The 21,184-nt window shown below is 43.2% G+C and overlaps 1 protein-coding gene across 15 annotated transcripts; it reads left to right on the top strand.

Moving 5' to 3' along the window:
• The first annotated feature begins 1,381 nt into the window (after window positions 1-1,381).
• On the top strand, window positions 1,382-9,949 carry LOC123088648 (signal peptide peptidase-like 2). 15 transcript variants are annotated; one of them, XR_006441997.1, is made up of 14 exons: window positions 1,382-1,581; window positions 2,215-2,376; window positions 2,471-2,558; window positions 2,673-2,857; window positions 3,672-3,845; window positions 3,989-4,023; window positions 4,122-4,278; window positions 5,158-5,211; window positions 5,294-5,386; window positions 5,983-6,122; window positions 7,364-7,447; window positions 8,039-8,236; window positions 8,337-8,405; window positions 8,522-8,557. XR_006441997.1 is itself a non-coding variant. In XM_044510858.1 (14 exons), exons 1-14 carry the CDS (start codon window positions 1,450-1,452, stop codon window positions 9,201-9,203), a joined length of 1,707 nt encoding a protein of 568 aa, XP_044366793.1. In that variant the 5' UTR covers window positions 1,382-1,449; the 3' UTR covers window positions 9,204-9,949. The 15 variants fall into 15 exon arrangements, 12 of the variants coding, with proteins under 12 accessions (XP_044366793.1, XP_044366796.1, XP_044366799.1 ...); XR_006441998.1 differs by having other exon boundaries at window positions 8,039-8,111; window positions 8,274-8,405; XR_006441995.1 differs by having other exon boundaries at window positions 8,337-8,409; window positions 8,522-8,537.
• Window positions 9,950-21,184: the final 11,235 nt, after the last annotated feature.

Genomic DNA, 21,184 nt, shown 5'->3' on the forward strand with positions numbered 1-21,184 from the left:
GGTCTTAACCTCTCACTGGTTTATTTTTCTCTCCACCCTTTCCTTTTAAACTGACACTTTCCTAATGTACAAAAGATCATGGATCTAACTTTCCTAATTTACCCAAATCAACCAATCCCTTCCATGAATGCAATTTGCTTTAGGAAACAAATAATGAATTTTAAGGGGGAGGTGGGAATCAGATTTTAAGGAAAAATCCAATTGACTAATGGACAAACATGTATATGGATCTTCCTTCTCCAAATAAAATCAATTAACAGTTATGAACAGAATCATAATTTTCCTTTTCTTCTCCAACCCCTTCCCGCCCCTCTGCGTCACCTCGGCCAATGTAGTCCACGCTTTTCTTAACACCACCCATGCCTTACTGATCCTATAGCCGATGGTATCCCTTCACCTCGGGATTGCACATGCCTCCCTTGTCAGTAATACAACAAGTTAATCGTTACAGATTTGTACAATTCTTGGTGAATTCGTACAGGTGCGTATAAATTATGGGCATATAAACAGGTATACACTATTCATCCTCGCAAAAAAAAAAGGTATACACTATTCATGTTCACTAGAGCTGTGAGTACTTGGCAATGATATGCTTTGCTTAGATGCCCACGACGATGATATTGTACTACTCCATAGGAGATGGGATCACTTGGCAAGGAATTGCACATGAGCACGTGCCAATCCAATAAATGTGCCAGGACTGATAGCGACGCAACATTCTCACATGTGCACGTCAATTATAATTTTTGTTGATGCCGGCGCATGGATAGAACTTGTAACATCCTTTTGGTGTGTGTTGTGTATGATGGTCGGTACTACGAAGAATTTCCGATTTTTGCTATGCGGCTTTTCATCCATTTTTAATTAATCCTTGCATGTAACAGGCACACCCTTTCGTCCAAGCATGATTTGATTCTTTTCTTTTACTTTGATAAAAGGACCACACAAAAAGTGAAAAAAGCACACACATCTAACTCCCTCTATTTTGCACAAATGGATCGGTGCTCCCGTTTTAAATCCAATTAGCCGTGGTTGAAGCTAGTAGATGCTTTGATTCTTTTCTTTTCCTTTGCTTTGGAAAGAAGAAGAAGGACCTCATGAAAATTTGAATTTATATCCGACTCCTCCCATTTTATACACAGGACCTCCAAATGAGACACGAAGAGAGTACTACTAATGTGATTTGGGAAAAAATACTTCCTCTGTAAACTAATATAAGAGCATTTAGATCACTACTTTAGTATTCTAAACGCTCTTATATTAGTTTACGGAGGGAGTACAAGGGAATGGAAGCATGTTTTCAGGCCAAGAAAGCGTAAACCGGTGGAAGACGCCACCAGCAGCACATAAATAAACCCACTCCCCTCCACCACCTCTGAAATCCATCCAACCCAAGAAAAAGTTTATTCCTTTCCCCCCGAATCACTCAGCCGCTGCGCCGGGAAGGTCATGGCGGCGGCCCTCCGCCGTCGCGACCTCCTCCTGCCGCTGCCGGCGGTCGCCGCCCTGCTGCTGCTGCTGCTTCCCCTCGCCGGACGCGCGGCGGCCGACTCCCCCGGCTGCTCCAACAAGCTCCAGCCGGTAACCAATCCCCATCCACTCTATCCTCTCCTCTGTTGGCCACATCTCCCGCTCTGCTCTCTGCTCTGCTCTCGGATGCAAAATCTGGGATTTTTCAGCATACAAGTGAAGATGCAACCTGAAAAAAAAAAGACTTTCTAGCGGAATCCCTCTGAAAAAAATACTTGTATATTTAGAAAACGGTGGGTGGGAGTAGATAGCATAAAACTTTGCTTGATTCATCCCTTTTTCACTTCACAACAACACGAAATGAATTATTATATATCAGGATGGTTAGCAGCAGCATGCAGCACAAAACTACTTAAATTTGTACTCTGCTCTGCTATATACAGTATATAGCTGCAACCGATCTCATCTGGACCAACTTGAAAAATAGTAGTAATACTAGTAGTATCTCCGTTGTTACACTCCACTTAAGCAGCAAGCAAATTAACCGGCTCTTCTCTGCTCTGATCCCATCTGATCTGATCAGGACCATCCTAAAAGATTTTTATGGCTTCTTGTCTTGTCACACTTCAGATTGTGTGTGTATGCACACACATTGTCTGCTCCAAATCTTAAATGAAAGAAACATACTGTCGCGCCCCCCGATTTTCTTTCTTTCTCATGCTCCCAGGTTTTCTTTTTCCCCAGGTTAAGCTGAAGAAGAACTGGGTGAGTGGAACCCAGGGCACGACCGTTGCTGTAATGAGCGCGACATTCGGAGCCACCTTGCCCACAACTGTCAACGAGGCTCAGAGAACATGCGCTGCCCTCACCGACCCTCTTGACCGCTGCTCCAATACAGCCTCAGAGGTTCTGCTTCGACTCTGAATCCGGCATAACTTGGCAACCCTTGCTGTTGGTTCTACAGGCATCTTCTAATCTAATCTAACCCTTGCTGTTGCAGTTAACGGTTCCTGTCGCCTTAGCGACACGTGGACAGTGTGCTCTCACCGCTCAAGCAGAAACTGCACAGCCTGCTGCTGATGACGGAGGTATTCATTCAAAGGACGACCTGAAAAAAATTACATTCTCTGTTCAATATTTTTGCTAGGCATGCCTGGTTCTTTTGCAGGCAATAATCTGTTTGCTTAACTTTGTGTTTGCAGAGCTTCATAAGATGGTTTGCAGTGCCAGTGATCCTTCAATTAATGAGCCAAGTCGTCCGGTTGTGGACCCTTCACTATGCTTCTTGTTCATAATGGCTGTAGGAACTATAGTCTGCTCCTCACTCTGGGGTGAATTCGTTGCATGCCAACCGATTGATGAGCGTTATAATCAGCTGACATGGCAGGTTCTCACTTTTCTGCCTATCCATACTGTATGGCATGCTATGCTATTTACTACTCCCTCCGTCCCATAATGTAAGACGCTTTTTGACACTATTGTAGTGTTAAAAAAACGTCTCGCATTATGGGACGGAGGGAGTAGCTTTTTTTCATACGCATACTTACTTACTTACGAAACCTTTTATCCCAAACAAGTTGGGGTAGGCTAGATATGAAACCCTTTCACGAGGACTTCCCAGGAGGTCACCCATCCTAGTACTACTCTCGCCCAAATGGGTTTCATACCCAAAAGACTGGCTAGTTTTTACGTTGGCTCGCCAAGCCTATCACAACCCTTAGATATGAAACCCTTTCACGAGGACTTCCTAGGAGGTCACCCATCCTAGTACTATTCTCGCTCAAATGGGTTTCATACCTATGGGACTGGCTAGTTTTTACGTTGGCTCGCCAAGCCTATCACAACCCTCCTCCTTTACCCGGGCTTGGGACCGGCTATGTTTTTCATACGCATACCAACACATAAATCGCGTGTAGGAACAGGGATGAGCCGTTAACAGGATTATGTAATATAGAATATATGGTTGTTGCTTGATTATATGTTATCTGCAGATTTGTTTGCCCTGGCTTTATAACATTTCTGCATCTGTACAAAAAAAAATTAACTTATCTTGCTGTGAGGCACACTTGGTACTTATGATTCTTAAGATAACGAATATTTTGCATTTTATCGGGTTTGTTTCTAGTTAATGAGTAGTAGTTTTCAGTTGATCACTTGGTTAATTTTTTGACTAATGAATTTCTTCGTTTCATACTAAACAGCAGGGACCGAATTCTGGGACAAACGACAGACAAGATAAACAAATCATTGAAATCACCGCAAAGAGAGCTAGTTTTCAAATTGTAGGATGTTCAGTTCTCCTTCTCCTGTTCTACTTCATGTCGTCTTGGGTCGCCTGGCTACTCATTGTATTGTTCTGCATTGGTGGTATTCAAGTATTTCCTCGTATATTCTCTATCTTTGCACTCTTTTATCTATTTGTACAAATACTTCTCTTGGCGCTTGGTTATTGAAGTGCTTGTTTAGTTTTTTATATTCGTATTCGGTTGTGAGTTTGTTTCTGTTTTGTGCCTTTCAGGGTATGCATGTTTGCTTGGTGACAATTATCTCTAGGTAATGCATGAAATAGTTTACATTAAGCAAGTTTTTCAATGCTCTTTATTTTAGTTTTTAACTCGGTTATCTGTGCCTATTGTGCGCCCTGTTTCCAGGATTTATAAGGATTGGAGAAATAAAACTGTACAATTGCCGTTGTACGGGGAGGTCTTAACCTTGTCTCTTGGAGTGGCACCATTCTGTACGGTATTTGTCATTCTATGGGCTGCTTATCGGCATTCTTCGTTTGCTTGGATAGGTCAAGACATCCTTGTAAGTTGAATTGATTATTATTCTTATGTTCGCTTGCTTTGTTTTTAATCTCCAAGGGGAAATACCCTTCATTCAAACACCCCCTTAGTTCTATTCTTTCCACTTTAGTTCAGAAGCAACTGAAAGCATGCAACATGTTTACTATCACGGATCAAGTTGGAGTTCACATGATACGGTGATATATATAGACGTACAGTTTTTCTGAAATGCCAGAACTTAAAACTAGCATGTCCAAATTCAGTGCGGGTCGAGGTTCCATTTTCCTAGTAGGATCAGCTAAACTGTGATTTGTTTTATAATTTACACATTGCAGTAAGGTCAATCTCTTGAAAAGAATTTGATGCTGTTTTTTAGTTAAAGTACATTTCAGAACCGGCCTTCTATTTTTACACTAGCAGCTGTGTATGTGCAATGCAAGTTTTCACATCATACATCAAATGTCAATCCAACTTATCATTGACCATATTCAGTTTTTAGTCCTAACAAGGTAAGTACCATAAGCCACAAGCTTAAGCATGATTTATCTAACATGAATGCATTTATATTAGTTATGGGCTGAACCGATTTTTGTTTAGATATGCAAGTTTGCACTAGGAAGGGAGTTGATAAGATTATCTTCATTTCACACCTTGTATCATTTGTTTGATTTTGGACATCACATATTCAGTTTCCAAGCTTGATGCATGTTATTTGAGAATTACATTATGAGTTGTGGAATAGTTTCCCTAATGTAGAGAACGTCATTTCTTTACCTTTTTTTTATATAATTTGTTACTTGGGATGCAAAATTTCTTTTGGCATGGTGTTTAATTAGCTTGCAGCCTTGGACCTTTGAGAAAAATACATACATTAACCATGCAATCTGTGTAATTGTCACAGGGTATCTGCTGGATGATAAACATAATTCAGAAGGAGCATTTACCTAATATCAGGGTATTAGCATGTCTATTTGCTGTAGTCAACTGATTGTCGTTGGATCCTGCTTGTAGTAATATCTAAGACTCTATCTTTGCAGGTTGCATCGGTTCTCCTTGGTGCTTCATTTGTGTATGACATCTTCTGGGTCTTCATTTCACCTCTTATATTCCATGAGAGTGTTATGTTTGCAGTAACTGCATTCTTGACCTTTACATTTACATCAATACTTACTATCAGCCATGCTTTAGTTCTACATATTAATTTGCACGGTAGATTTTCTAGTTAAATCAATCAGTGGAATGGTTTTGCTTCTTCGCAAAAAAGAAAAGGAATAGTCTTGCAACTGCATGATGAAACCATTTTTAGAAAATAGGATATGACATTTCCCCCAAAAACGAATACTCTTGCTTCTTCACAAAAAAAAGGCATCTGGAGGTTGTAAAATAAAGAGAAGGACAGGACAGAATCCACAAGGGTTGACTTCTTAAATACCTTCAGAATGTGGGAGAATTGGTAGCAGCCTGTCTTGAAACTGAGTGAATTGTTAAAATATTCAGTGTTATGATCTAATTTGGTTCTCTTATGACCTGTATAAAATTGATATATTTTGGAGGCAAATGTTCAGACTTGAAACTGTAGTAAAATGTTATTTTTGTGGTTATAATTTGAAACTAAATAAATGCATTGTCCAGCAAATGCTTATGTTTAGTAACCTATCTTATTCTCTTATGTGCTGTGACTTGTGATTGTTTTTTTTTTTACTTACCATCTTATGAAAGCTCCCAGGTTGCAAGTGGTGGCAGCTCAGGGGAAGTGATTCCGATGCTCCTAAGAATACCTCGTTTCTTTGATCCATTGGGTGGATACGCCATGTTAGGCTTTGGTGATATTATTTCCCCTGGACAGCTCATCGCATTCAGCTACAGGTACTCTATTACAATGCTGCAATATATGTTTATGGGTTTTCATCTAATCTGTTACTCCGTTAGTTCACTAATGGGTAGACATAGAAGAAACATACTTAAATACTGCCTGGTAGTCTGGTACTCCCTCCGTTTCTTTTTAGTCTGCATATAAAATTTGTCTAAAGTCAAACATAGTAAAGTTTGACTAAGATTATAGAAAAAAATATAAACATTCACAATATAAAATCGATGCCATTAGATGCATCATTGAATCAACTTCCATATTGTATATCTCATGTATTATAGATGTTGATAATTTTGTATATAAATTTGGTCAAACTTTATGAAGTTTGACTTAAGACAAATCTTATATGCGCAGTACAAAGAAACGGAGGGAGTACCATTCATGCTAAACGCAATGAAGGTCTCAAGAAACACACTAACTACCGTGCTGAAGATAGGTTGAGATGTAGAATATTTGGGAGATACTAAGATCGATTCTTCCTGCTTATCTCAAACATAGATACATATCATCTTCATATAGTGAATGCTTGGACCCTTGTTGTCTCCTAGCACAATAAGAACTCTGTTGTCTCAGAGGTCCACGCCATTTGTTAATGATAGATCATCACTTTGGTATACGACGCAGATTTGACAGGGCAGCCAAAAAAGGTATCATGAATGGATATTTTTTATGGCTGACCGTGGGATATGTTGTCGGTAAGCATTTGATACATCTTGTTCTCTATGTTGTGTCTGTTGTGGTATTGCTTATGTCCATGGGCTGGTTACGCAATTTTCTTTAACAGTTCATTTTAGTTGTGAACTTCATAGTGGCCCGTCATATTTGATTATTTGGGTACTAGCAAATTAGTGGACTTTGATAAGTGGCCATAGTCTCCAGAACTATTTTTTAGTGCAGTTCTAAATTTTTGGCATGAGTATCGAGTCTAGAACCGATAGGCTTAACAAGCACTGGACTATATAAGGGCTCAATGTAATCAAGCTGTACATAGTACCGGCATTGCACATGGTGGTGACTGCCTTTGACTGATTGGCTGTTTCCATTTTCTTGTTCTGCATTCTGTTCTGCCTGGAAGTTACTGTCTTTCTTTGTCTTCAGGCAATAGATATACATATTTTTCTTACTATAACTCTGTAAACTGCAGACTGTGGCGTAATCTGAAAGCCTGTGTTTGTTAACACAATTCATTGCTTTGCAGTGCAGAACCCAGATTTTCATTTTCCTTTTACCCTTGCAGGCCTTTTCCTTGCCTGTCTTGGGATCTTCCTAATGGATGGCCATGGTCAACCAGCGATGATGTACCTAGTACCATGCACCCTAGGTAAGCATATAAATTGTTCCTTTGCATCTACATGGCCTATGGCCCATCTCAAATAAGGGCTCATTACATCTACATGCATGAATACATTACTGTTTTTTTTTACAGAACACGTCAACACAAAGGATAACTTTGCTCATGGATATTTAACTCTATCAACCATGAATGAATAGTTAAGTTAGAATTATGGGGGGGGGGGGGGGGCTTACCCCCATTTTTATGGGGATCCTTGCCCTTATATTTGTTCAACGGTTGCTTATGGTTGAGTATATGTATGTTATAATCATCATCTGTATCATTTAATCACAGTTACATGGTATATTAAGACCTCATTTGATAAATAAAATTACTTTATATATATATTATTATAACTTAATAATGATTTTCATGATATGCAATATATACTGATGAAAGTATTACTTCTACTCTATTATACACTCCATTGTATAAAATTCGCACTAGGGCCTCCAAAATATTAGGGCCGGTCCAGATCTGCTAGAACAGTTTTTATTCTCCTTCCAGTATTTTGTAGTACCTATGAATTGGCCGTTTTACAAATCTCTTACCATAGTTTTCATGTGAAACTGAATGCAGAGGCTGGTACTTCAGCATATCGTCCAAAGACCTTCTATCAACCATGAATGAATGGTTAAGTTAGAATTATGAGGTTTGGCTACATACTGGGGGTGGGGGGTGGGGGGCTTGCCCCCATATTTAGGGGGATCCTTGCCCTCCTTCCCCGGCATGACACCACAATATATTCATTCAATGGTTGCTTATGGTTCAGTATATGTATGTTCTAGTCATCATCTGTATCGTTTAATCACAGATACATGGTATATTAAAACTTCATTTGATTTTGGACCTGGGCTTGTATCTGTAAACCAAACAGAAGCAAGAGGCATATGACAGAAGGCAAGAGTCAATTGACGAGGAAAGTGATGAAGCGGTTGAGAAGATGGCAAGTTATTCTCCTCCTGAAAAACTTACATTGCACTCCATCGACATCCTTGAGTCCTTGAGCATATACATTATTTACTTTACGTGACAATCTGCTTCTGTTTTTACTGTTATCAGGTGAAACCAAAGAGTATTAAAGTCAAGGATGTCGATGTAAGTCTGATTTTTAGTACGTGTTTCATGCTGATCTTCAAAATATAGTGTATTACCGTCAATGATTGTGCTAGGCTGGCCACATTACAAGTTCTGTTTTCTAGAAAGAAGATTTACTGTTCCAACATGCAAAAAAAAAATTGAATTTGAATCAAGACTATTCATAATTCAGATGAGGAACATTGTGCAGTATTTTTAAGTAATGCTAGAATTTTCCACTGCATGTACTTGACTCCGTTAAACAGTATTGTGCACACTCGTGTCATAATCTGTGTTATGGCTAGGGCCTTGTTACATTCTGAAGCATTTATCAGTTTATATCTAGTAGCTAACACAATTTTCACCTGCACAGGTTGATAGGACAACTGATCTCTCCATGCCTGTTTTGGCTCCATATACATGGCCTTGCCCCCATATTGGGGGGGGGGGGGGGATCCTTGCCCCCATATTGAATTCTTGTTTTTCTAATGCTATAATAATAATAATAATAGAAATTTGTTGTTGTTATGTAGGAAATGATCGGAAGCTTCTTGAAAAATGGCCCCTTGTGTTTCATGGCTTATTGCAACGTATTCCCCATATGGGCCTTTGGAGAGTATCACAGATTAGTATATTGCTCTGTCTAAATTGGTACCTTGTGGTATGAAGCGACTGAATGTTGCCCCTCCTCTGCTTTCATGTGTGATAAAAGGGAAGAAAACAGGAGCAATCAATCCAGAAGGAATAAGCAGAATGTGCAGCCAGCATGTACAGTAGACAGTATATGTTGCCATCATCATGTCATGTGTATGCCACAAGCAAAAGGCATGTCCTAAACTAGTACACTGGACTAGATTTGTGTTTTTGTGTGTGACACAGCTAGACGAGCAAAGGAAGGGGGTAGTGCTTAATTACCAGTGAAGGGATAAAAAGGAGGGCATATGGACACTGGTGATGCAGCATCACCCGGATTTATTCATGATGTGGATTGTGACACTGTGAGAGCTTTTCAAAGGAAAAAGAGGAGAAAATGATGGGAAGAGGTCAAGAGGGGTGGTGTGGACATGCAACTAACTGTATCATGTATCAGGCAGGACAGACAGCAGCAAAAGCAATTCAGCCTTGAGCAAAAGCAAGAAGCTGTATGTGAATATTTTAGCAGCATGTAGAGGTAGGGACTGCACACCCTATATACTACAGAACTGTTACAGGTAAATAAATTGTTACAGGCATGATTTATTTTTATGATTTGTTGGACAAGATCAACTTTTTTTAGGGAGGGATGGGCCCTGCATTCCATGTGTTGATTGTTGGGGTGATGTTATCTGATTGCTGATTGCAAACACTATGCTACTATATTTATATGTATGATGACGATGATGATGATTAGATTACGAATGGTTCTGCTCGCCATTTGTCTCTTCCTTGCTTGTTTTTGTGCGACTTTAAATTTATTTTAATAATCTTGTACGCATAAATGCAGGGATGGGAATCTCCATTAAAATTTCTTTCGATGAGGATATTTAACAATTGCTGATATTTCAATATAAACAACATAAGGATAGAAATGGGTGAACATGCACACAAAATGTGTCTATCGGTTTAGAAGATTTTTTTTAGAACATCTTATAATAGTGAACAGAGGGAATCCGTCGATTGATTGCTTGTGTATGTGCGTCGAGTACATTAAAGGACATGTAGATGAATAAAAACACAGTAGTTGCAAGCAGCAAACTTATGCAACTAGCATGTTGATTGTTGCCTGGATGGATCTTCTTAAACAAGAGCATGAGTGTAGTTGTCCTCGTTGGCAAACTTATGTAACTTGTGGGGAAATACTGCAGCAGCCAGGTGATGTGGTTAGAGTTCGCACGCCATAAGCAACCCCATGCTATGCTAGTGGTGTTAAGAATGGGTTTATTTGCTTAAAATGGGGCATGTAGGGGATACAGAAACAATGGCCAACACGCTCGGGCTCTACATAGCTATGATGCAGACAGACAACACCAATACACACACAAATCACACCGGCATCTAGCATAGTCAAACAAGACCGAAGTTATGCCTTGGAGGAGTAAAAGAGAAAAGAAAAACTCTGAAACGATCAAAACAATCTACAACAACCTTGTCTGCACCAACAATCACTTGAAATCACAAGTACCACAAGAAGGATTCTCCAACATCAACACCATCGGGAAGAGAATGTCACTCAAGCGCCGCCCGTTGCCGGATGCAACCACCGAAAGCCAGGTCATTCGTTTTCACCCCAAACAAAAATTCCGAGCAATGCCTTCGACAAGGTAATGACACAATAAACATCGCCACTGCCAAATATAACCAATATATCAAAGTTTGAGTTTTCACCCCGGAGCTCAAGACCGATACTTGAGAAGCACCACTTTCCGTGATTCCAGCAGCTACATGCATGTCATGGACTTTGATGTGCGATATCACACAAGCGAAGACCATGCTTGCAAAAGCAGGCAGTCGAGCAACGACAAAGTGGTGGTCGTACTTATCCTAAGCAAAGAGTATCAAGGGATCGTGAGGGATTAGTCAGCAACCCCCGGAATATTCTATCCTTTTTTATCACATGAAGATACAATAATATGTGTGTATGTAGAAAAGCAACAATAAGGTAAAGCAATCACCATCATCTTAGATGCTCTTTTTAATGCCTGCAAGTCACATCACCATCCGAGACTTTCTCCATTCCATCCCAGCCATCCCACGGGGTAGGATTTTAGAAACCACCTATTTTATTTTATTTTATTCTTTTCAACTTCCATTACATTTCTAGACTAGATTCTTAAAATATATTGCTGGAATCTGAATACATCAAAGAAGGAAGGAATCGAAAGAATCCGTCGATGGCTCGATGCAAAGTAAGAAAGAGAGCTTTCTTTCTTTGCAATGAAAGGGAATGCAGAAAGGCATGATAGAGAAAACTGTAGAGAGAAAGACAAAATGTGGTTTTAGGATTGGTTTGGCCTGCTGAAGCTTCAGCGCAGAGCGGTTTTGAGAGATTTAACTGTTTGTGTAGGCGAACCATGTTCGATTCAGCTGAAATTATGTGATGAATGTGTTGTCGGTTGGCAACGTGATAAATGTGTTGTAGTAAAAATCTAGAGGTTCCAGAGAAGATTATGTACAAGTCATCCTCACAATAAAGTTTGATGTACCAGCCGGTCCACAAATTTTTTTACTCCCCAAGTTGAGGTTATTTTTCCATGCGAATCATATATCACATGTGCACGTCATGTGTGTATTTACCGTGTCACTAAATCGGTGAACTTTGAGCCGCCTTACCGGGACCTCGACTACCGCCGGTGCCGGGTCAGGGTCAAATCTCACTCCTCGCACGACGATGGCGACGATGATGGACTGGTGACGACAAGGATGGCGAGAATAGCTCTGTTTCCCCATGTCGGAAAGGAGAGAAAAGGGAAGGAGATTGTATGTTTCCCCATGTCGGAAAGGGGAGAAAAGGGAAGGAGATTGCTAGGCCATGTATACCGGTTATGATGCTTGTGTGAAGGGAGAAACAGGAGTGATCTAGTAGGAACAAGTGGAATCTGCAGCATGTGTATGCCACAAGCAAAAGCATGTCAACTACTAGTACATTAGACTAGACTTCTGTGTGTGTGTGATACAACTACACAAGCATGTGTATTGAGAACAGGTACTGCTCAATTACCAAGGAAGGGATAGAAAGAATATGCTGGCGTGGTGATGGAGCATCACTCATTCATATGATGTGGATTGTGATGCTAGCTGTGAGCTTTTCAAAGAAAAGTAGAAAAAGATGAGGAGTGGTGTGGACATGACATGGAGTATATAGATAGCAGCAAGGCAATGCAGCCTTGAGCAAGGCAGTAAATGTCAGTTTCTGAAGCTTTCAGAAGCAGGCAGGAAGGGACTGAAGATAGATAGATGATAGATAGAAACAGAATCACCTGCCCTCCTCTAGATGTCGATGCAAAAGGCGAAATATCACAATTAACATATGTGTAATTTTGTGGTGGTATATTTATTTTTGGTGATGAGGGAGGCCGGGTGGGCCATGCATGGATGTGTTGGTTGTTGGGGGTGATACTAGGGCATCTCGAACGGCAACTCGCAAAAACCTCCCACATCCGTCCGCAGACAGAGGAACCAGTCCGCGGACATGGATGCAGGAGGTTGACATTCAACGCTAGCCGCATTACATTTTAAACTATTATTTAATAAACCGGATGAAATTCATGCAAACACGGCCGGGTTTCGTACAAATATGACGGATTTCATACGAACACGGCGGATTTAACAACATTCCGAACAAAAATAAGACCTGCCCCTAAACCTATCCTACGGCGGTGGCGCCCGCGTCCAAGCCTGTGTCGTCCTCTTTCCGCCATCTTCATGAGCACCGGCGATAAGACCGATGAAGTGAAGGTGCGGTCTCCGGTGAGGAAGAGTAGAACATGGGAGACGGAGCAGTCCGCGCCTTATCCGTCGCCGATGGACGCGAGGTCCACGAGGGAAATGGTGGCGCCTTGGCTTTCGTCGTCCCACCGAGCCGGCTGATGGTTCGTCGGTGGCACGTAGAAGGCACAACTGGCTATGTTCTCCTCCGCGATCGCCTGTGCTTCCTGTCGAGCGGCGGCTTGAGCACGGACGGCATCGTAGATGACACACTACTCTGCGACAAAATTTGGGTTCGTCGTGGCCATGGCCGCCATGGCCTCCTTGCTCGTGTACTCGCTGTATATCTGGTCCTCCGCCAGCCGGTGCTGCTCCAGGAGGAACAGGTTGTACCACTGTTCCTCCTGCGCCTGTTGGAACACCGACAATGGTGCCGTCGCAGGCTGCACCTCTGCTATGGCGGCGTTGAACTACGGCTGCGCCTGCTCCATGGTGAGGCCGAGGTGCACATGAGGCACGGGAGCCGAGACAGAGTCTTCGGAGCCCGTCTCCATCGTGGTGTCGTCCGAGACCTCGGGCAAGATGGCCGGCAAGCCGGCCTCGATCCGCCTGGCACGGCGGCTATGCCAGGCGGCAGCAAGGACGACCACCGCGTGCTTCATCTCCAGCGACAGACTGTCCCACAGTGCTTTCCCGCTGGCGGTCATGCCCGATGCAGTGCAAGGAAGGAGGATGTGGAGGGGCTGGCATTGTAGTGTGGAGTTATCCGGGTGTGGCCACCTTTATATGGCGTATTCCGGTGAGGCCAGACGTTCGGGTGCGTCAATGTGCAACACCGGAGTGGGTTTCTCGGCCAGCGAGCCTGCTTAATGGCGGCAGAAGGACGGACGGTGGCATTGAACGAGTGCGGTAGATATCCTTCCCGTCCCATCCAGTCACGTGTCTCCGGCATTTAACAGGCGCGAACACCGGAGACGCGTCGCGGGCGGCACCCTCAGCCGACGTGCCGCTTTAATGGCGGAGGCAGTGAGAGGTCACTTCTGTCCTGAACCGTCTTCAATGTTGAACGGCGCTCTACAGCGGCATGAATGCGGGCAGCTGGCAACGAGCGGGAGCACGCGCAAGGGGGTGGAGGGGTTTTTGGTAGGCCATGGCCAGAAAACGGACTTGGGATCGGTCCAGACTCCTGCATACCTCCCCCACGTTTGTCTCCGGTTTGCGGGAGAAATCGGGTCCGGACCGCTCCGCGAACCTATACAAGTCGGTGTTGGATGGCATCCACGGTCCGGAGAGCGCGGTCCGGACGGTTGCGGGGGGTTATGGGTCCGCCTTGGAGATGCCCTCATCCCCCGATACACTGTTGAATGGAAAGACTATTTTTGTATGTATGATGACGATGGTGATGATTGGGTAGATTATTGCTCATGGTGCGACTTTAAATTTAGAAAGAAATCGTCCTCTAGTGGCATGCCGACTGGATTTTAATTTCTAAACGCTTTTGTTGCGGATGTTTAACTAGTATCTAAAGTAGAGTAGAGGTGCTGTTGCTCTAGCTTCAAAAAAAAAAGGTGCTGTTGCTCAGTAATCAATCAATCAATTGCTCATGTTGAGCGATAATACAAGGGTGGACATGGTTGCACGCTCACCCATGTGAATAGTAAATTCAGAAAAAAATATAAATTATTTTTCTTTTGAAATTTTGAGGCATCAAACTTGGTCCACCATTTTACTCTCACGTATGAAGTTCCATGAAGGAATGACAACCGTGTTTGCCGCTCATGGATGAAGTTCCATGAAGGAATGACAAACGTGTTTGCCGCTCGTGCCTGGTGCCGGCGAATTGGCGAGTTTTTGTCATGCTCCGAGGTGTTTGGATACGGCTGTGACACAGCCTGTGTGTTGTGTGTTCCACCTCTTTGCCATTCATGGCTTGAGTTTAGGCAAGGAGAGTAGTGTGCCGGTGTTGTTGTGGTGGGTGTAGTTGCTAACCTCTTGGGGTAGCATTGTATGCTGAAAGACGTTGTATCAACCATCTTAGCTCTTCTTTTATGAATATACGAAAGGCATGCTTGTGTGTATTCTAGAAAAAAGAAGAGGAGCTGATCCCTGGTGTGCTAGTTCCATCACAAGGAACCTAACAATCTAAGCCAGGCTTCGTAGCCACGTGCTCTAATCCTCTGAGCTACAGGCCCAATTATCTTCACTGGATCTCTTTCCGGGATACCCCTTCATTTCAGGTTAAGAAGATGGGTTTTACAATGTGCATATTTACCGTGTCGCTAAATTGGTAAACTTTGAGCCGTCGTACCAGTGCCTCGACTGCTACAAATACTGGATCGGGCTCAAAACCCCTGTCTCGCATGACGACCAAGACAGTGATGGACCGATGACGAAATGGATGTCAAGAAGTAGCTCTTTTTCCTAGGTATAAAAGAAAAGGAAATATTCAAGCCATGTATACTACTGCATCCGTTCCAAAATATAAAATGTATGAGCTTTTTTTAAGTCAAACATGTGCATGTTTGACCAAGATTTTAGAAAAAAATATCACTATCTCCTGTACCAAATTTGTATCATTAAATCTAGAAAAGTATTTTTCGTATATTTATTTATTTTGTAGTGTAGATGTCGATATTTTAACCAATATAATCTTGGTCAAACATACACGCAAGTTTGACTTGCACGAATATCGACACGCCTTATATTCTACTCCCTCCGTTCCTAAATATAAGTCTTTGGAGAGATTTCACTATGGACCACATACGGATGTATATAGATGCATTTTAGAGTGTAGATTCACTAATTTTGCTTCGTATGTAGTCCATAGTGGAATCTCTACAAAGACTTATATTTAGGAACGGAGGGAGTAGAATGGATTGAGTAGTAGCCAATTTCATGTGAAAGAAAACAGTGATCAATTAGGGATAAGAAGAATCTGCAGCATGTATAGTAGATGCCAATCCTCCTCCTATCCGTTGCCATCATCATGTCATGTGTATGCCACATTGCCACAAGCAAAAGCATGTCAACTAGTACACCAGGCCACACTTATGTTATGTCAGTGTGTGTAACACAACTACACAAGCAAAGGAACGAGTGCTGCTTACCGATGAAGGGATAGAAAGCATATGTAGATACCGGTGATGCAATCCGCAACAATGGCTCGTTTATATATATGATGTGGATTGTGACGGAATGAGAGCTTTCCAAAGAAAAGCAGAAAAGGATGAGGAGCCGTGTGGACATGCAACTGTTTCAGGATAACAGATACAAGCTAGCAGCAAAAGCAATGCAGCCTTGAGCAAGGCAAGAGAATGTGTCAGTTTCTTTCTCAAGCTTTCAGATTCAACAAGTAGCGACTGCACACCATACTACTAGTACACAACTGATACAGAGTCCTCGTGTCCTCCTTTGTATACGTGTATGTACTCCCCAGTGATCTAAACGCTCTTATATTTCTTTACAGAGGGAGTACTGGTGAACGTGGATGCAAAAGGCTAGAGACCACAACATATGTGTTGTTTTTGTACTACTATAATTACTTTTTTTGGTGATGAGGGAGGGAGTGTGGTGCTAAGAAAATAGGCAATTTTTCGACTAATTTAATCCATAAGTAGATAACTAGCATGGCATTGACAGAACTAACAACATACTGGTACTGATCTAAACGAGCACGTACTACGCAAATAGTAGACAAATCTACACATGATGCTAGCACTGCTAATACAGAAATTATCATGAGAGGGATAAACGCGGTATACCCTCCAGTAGGCCATGCAGAAGCCGCCGCCGCGGTGGCAGCAGCAGAAGCGTCCTCGGCGGCCTTCTTGTCGGCCTCGGTCTTCTCGGCGGTGGTGCGTTCGGCGTCGCTGGACATGGTGATGACGGAGACGGCGCGGACGTAGAGGAAGTAGTGGATCGGAGGCGAGCAGTCGCGTAGTCGCTTCCCAAAAAGCTATTCGTCTCTCAACCGTACAGGAACCAGAGAGACGGAGTTTCGGAGACCTGCTCTCCCGTCGACCGTGTATGCGGCGGACGGGATGGAGTCACCGGCGGCAGGAGCAGCAAAGGAACGACGATGGGCGGTGCGCGTGGAGCAGATGTGATCTGATCATGGCGGCTAGGGTTAGGGGACACAACATACTTATATAGACGCAGCCGCGTGGAGAGACGTGGGCTTGACCCACGTCCAAGTCCGTGACAGCCCACGATCCTACGTCTCGGATCATGGCCCTGCTGTCAGAACCTCTCCGTTAGTGACTGGCAAAAATAAGCGCATAGGTGTGAGTTCGGCTCGGCTCATTCCCGCAACCCGTGGCGCGTCGTGACAAGGCGAGGCGTGGCAAGGCGGGCGGCGGAGGAGGAGCGCGCGAGGGCCTCTTCTCTTCTCAAGCTCCAATAGCATGTAGAAGAGCCACCCTTATAAACCACTCCAACTTTCCTTCCACTAGCATGGTGGGACTAAACTTCCCACCACCTTGTCATGCCACCTACATGGGCCCTTAGAGATCAAATCTAAAATTGTCATATGGGCTCCAGGCCCATCTCACATTTCAACAATCCCCCACCAGATCTTAGGGGCCCACTTTGTCCTTTGTTCCAAACGCTGTTTTGATATACTAGTGCTTCAGTGAAGACCTGTTAAGGTTGAGCTTCACCTAGAGCAAGTAGCTACACTCCTTCACAACTGAACAGTGGACTATGCCTTGAAGTTTCACCACATGTCTTACTAGTACTGGGCTGCCGAAGGCTGACCCCTCGGGTGGAGCATATAAGTCACGCTCCTGGCCTATTCATGAGCTTACTAGAGATCACCCCAATCTCATAGACTGTGACTAGCAGTCGGGCTCACATAGGTGTGTTCCTCCAAAGATCGCTCTGTAGGATAGCATCTTGCTTATACATATAAGCCTTGGAACACATTAAGACAGTAGTCATCCTTCCATACAGTTTCCGAGAGTATTGCATCTCCAACGGAGTGGGTTAGTAAAGTTACTCTCCTCAGTTCACCACTGGCTTGTTTCCCAGGTCCTACTTCACGGGATCTCCGATCACATAGGTTGGGTTACCACCATGGCAACTCATGTGGGTCTCATACCCATCTCCCTCGATGCACTATCTATCACTACACGTGATAGCCCTTTCGTAAAGGGATCTGCCAGATTCTTAGGCGTATGGACATAGTCCAGCGCTATCACTCCGGAGTTTCTTAATTTTCTGACAGCTTTTAATCTCATTCTTATGTGTTTGTTGGACTTCATGTTGTCCTTTGAACTCTTCACCTTGGTGATGACAGTCTGATTATCACAGTTTATAAGGATAACCGGAACCGGTTTATCAACCAGTGGCAAGTCCATCAAAAGATCTCGAAGCCATCCTACTTCAACACCAGAAGTGTCTAATGCTGTTAATTCTGCTTCCATTGTCGATCTCGTTAAGATCGTTTGCTTGCAAGACTTCCAGGAAACAACGCCACCTCCAAGAGTAAACATATACCCAGTTGTGGCCTTCATCTCATCAGCATCAGAGATCCAATTCGCATCACTATACCCTTCAAGTACCGACGGGTCTCCAGTATAGTGAAGTCCATAGTTCATAGTACCTTTCAGATAGCGCATAACTCTTTCAACAGCATGCCAATGTACATCACCCGGTTTGGAAACAAACCGGCCCAGTTTGCTCACAGCAAACGCGATGTCAGGCCCCGTTGCGCTCGCTAGGTACATCAGTGAACCAATGATTTGAGAGTATCTCAATTGATCTTTAGCCATGCCTTTGGACTTTTGAATCAACACGCTAAGATCATATGGTGTTTGAGATGGTGTGCAGTCCGAATATCCAAAACGACTCAACACCTTCTCAACATAATGGGATTGCAGAAGTGTGATCCCACCCTCATTATCTCTCAGTAGCTTGGTGTTCAAGATAACATCAGCCACACCAAGGTCCTTCATCTCAAAGTTCTGAGACAGAAACGATTTGACCTCCTCAATGACTTTGAGGTTTGTTCCGAATATCAGTATGTCATCAACATACAAGCACAGTATAACTCCTTCGCCCCCACCATGGCGATAGTATACACATTTGTCAGCCTCATTAACAACGAAACCAACAGATGTCAGAGTTGTATTGAACTTATCATGCCATTGCTTAGGTGCTTGCTTCAGGCCATATAAAGATTTCAGCAACTTACACACCTTCCTTTCCTGACCATCTATCACAAAGCCATCTGGCTGTTGCATGTAGATTTCCTCATTCAGCTCTCCATTCAGAAAAGCCGTCTTAACATCCATTTGATGGACGAGAATACCATGTGAGGCCGCCAACGAGAGTAATACTCGAATGGTGGTCAGTCTAGCCACAGGTGAATAAGTATCGAAGAAATCTTCCTCTTCTTTCTGGTCATAGCCCTTGGCCACAAGCCTGGCCTTGTACTTTTCAATCGTACCATCGGGCCTAAGCTTTTTCTTGAACACCCACTTACATCCCAATGGTTTGCAACCATAGGGACGCTCAGTGATCTCCCATGTCCCGTTAGCCATGATGGAATCCATCTTGCTACGGACCACATCCTTCCAGTAGTCAGCTTCTGGAGAGGCATATGCTTCTGAGATAGAAGTGGGAGTATCTTCCATGAGGTACATGAAGAAATCATCACCAAAGGTCTTTGCAGTCCTTTGTCTCTTGCCCCTACCAAGGGTTTCCTCGTCATCCTCCTCAGGATTTTCATCATGTGTTTGTTCATAATATTCCATAGGAATGGCAGGCTCAGGAGTCTCCTCAGATTCCTGTCTAGAAGTGCTTTGCATATCTCTCATAGGAAAAATATCCTCAAAGAATGTAGCATCCTTAGACTCTATGATTGTACCGAACTTCTGGTCAGGTAACTCAGATTTCACTACTAGAAATCTATAGCCAACGATGTTCTTAGCGTAGCCCAAATTAACGCAGTCCACAGTCTTGGGGTCCAAGCTTACGCTTTTTGGGGATCGGCACGTTGACTTTCGCCAAACAGCCCCAAGTACGCAAGTATGAGAGTGTTGTCCTTCTCTTTGCCCATCTCTCATAGGGAGTGATCTCATTATCCTTTAACGAAACTTTATTCAGGACATGACATGCCGTCAATATAGCCTCCCCCCACCATGCCTTGGATAAACCCGACGTATCTAACATGGCGTTAACCAGATCAGTTAGAGTACGGTTTTTCCGCTCAGCAACCCCGTTGACTGGGGTGAATAGGGAGGCATCCTCTCATGAATAATGCCGTGTTCCGCACAGAAGGAATCAAACTCACTCGAGAAGTACTCTCCACCACGATCTGAACGGAATCGTTTAATTTTCTTTTCAAGTTGATTCTCAACTTCTGCCTTATAGATTTTAAAGTAGTGTAGAGCCTCATCTTTAGTATTTAACAGATACACATAGCAATATCTAGTGGAATCATCTATCAATGTCATGAAGTATTTCTTTCCACCTTTAGTCAATACGCCGTTCATCTCACAAAGATCAGAATGTATGAGTTCTAATGGTGCCAAGTGTCTCTCCTCCGCAGCTTTGTGAGGCTGGCGAGGTTGCTTAGCTTGCACACATGACAGGCACTTAGAACCTTTGGCTAAAGTGAAACTCGGGATTAAATCCAACTTAGCTAGCCGCGTCATAACATCGAAACTTATGTGACAAAGACGTGAATGCCAAACCTCAGATTCATTAACACTCTAATGAATATGGTTCACGACTTTATTACAGAAATCTGCGAGGGAAAGGCGGAACATCCCTCCGCTCTCATAACCTTTTCCAACAAATAGTCCATACTTAGTAACAACTAATTTATTAGACTCGAATACCAACTTAAACCCTTCTCTACATAGAAGGGAGCCACTAACGAGGTTCTTCTTGATGGCGGGGACATGTTGCACGTTCTTCAGCTGCACGATCCTTCCCAAAGTAAACTTCAGATCGACCATGCCAACACCATGAACAGAAGCACTCGCGCTATTCCCCATCAATACGGACCCGTGGCCTGTGACCTGGTAAGAAGAGAACAATGAAATGTCAGCACACACATGAACACCTGCACTTGTATCCACCCACCAATCGGTAGGCTGAAACACTGAAAAAACAGTAAATAAATTACCGTACCCAGATGCACCATTCTCATTATTGCCCACAATCATGTTGACAGACTTGGAGTCCTGTCCTGACTTCTTAAACTTGTTTGGGCACTTGTTGGCCCAATGTTCAGCC

The sequence above is a fragment of the Triticum aestivum genome, chromosome 4A (assembly GCF_018294505.1).
Source record: "Triticum aestivum cultivar Chinese Spring chromosome 4A, IWGSC CS RefSeq v2.1, whole genome shotgun sequence".
In the NCBI taxonomy this organism is placed as follows: Eukaryota; Viridiplantae; Streptophyta; class Magnoliopsida; order Poales; family Poaceae; genus Triticum; species Triticum aestivum.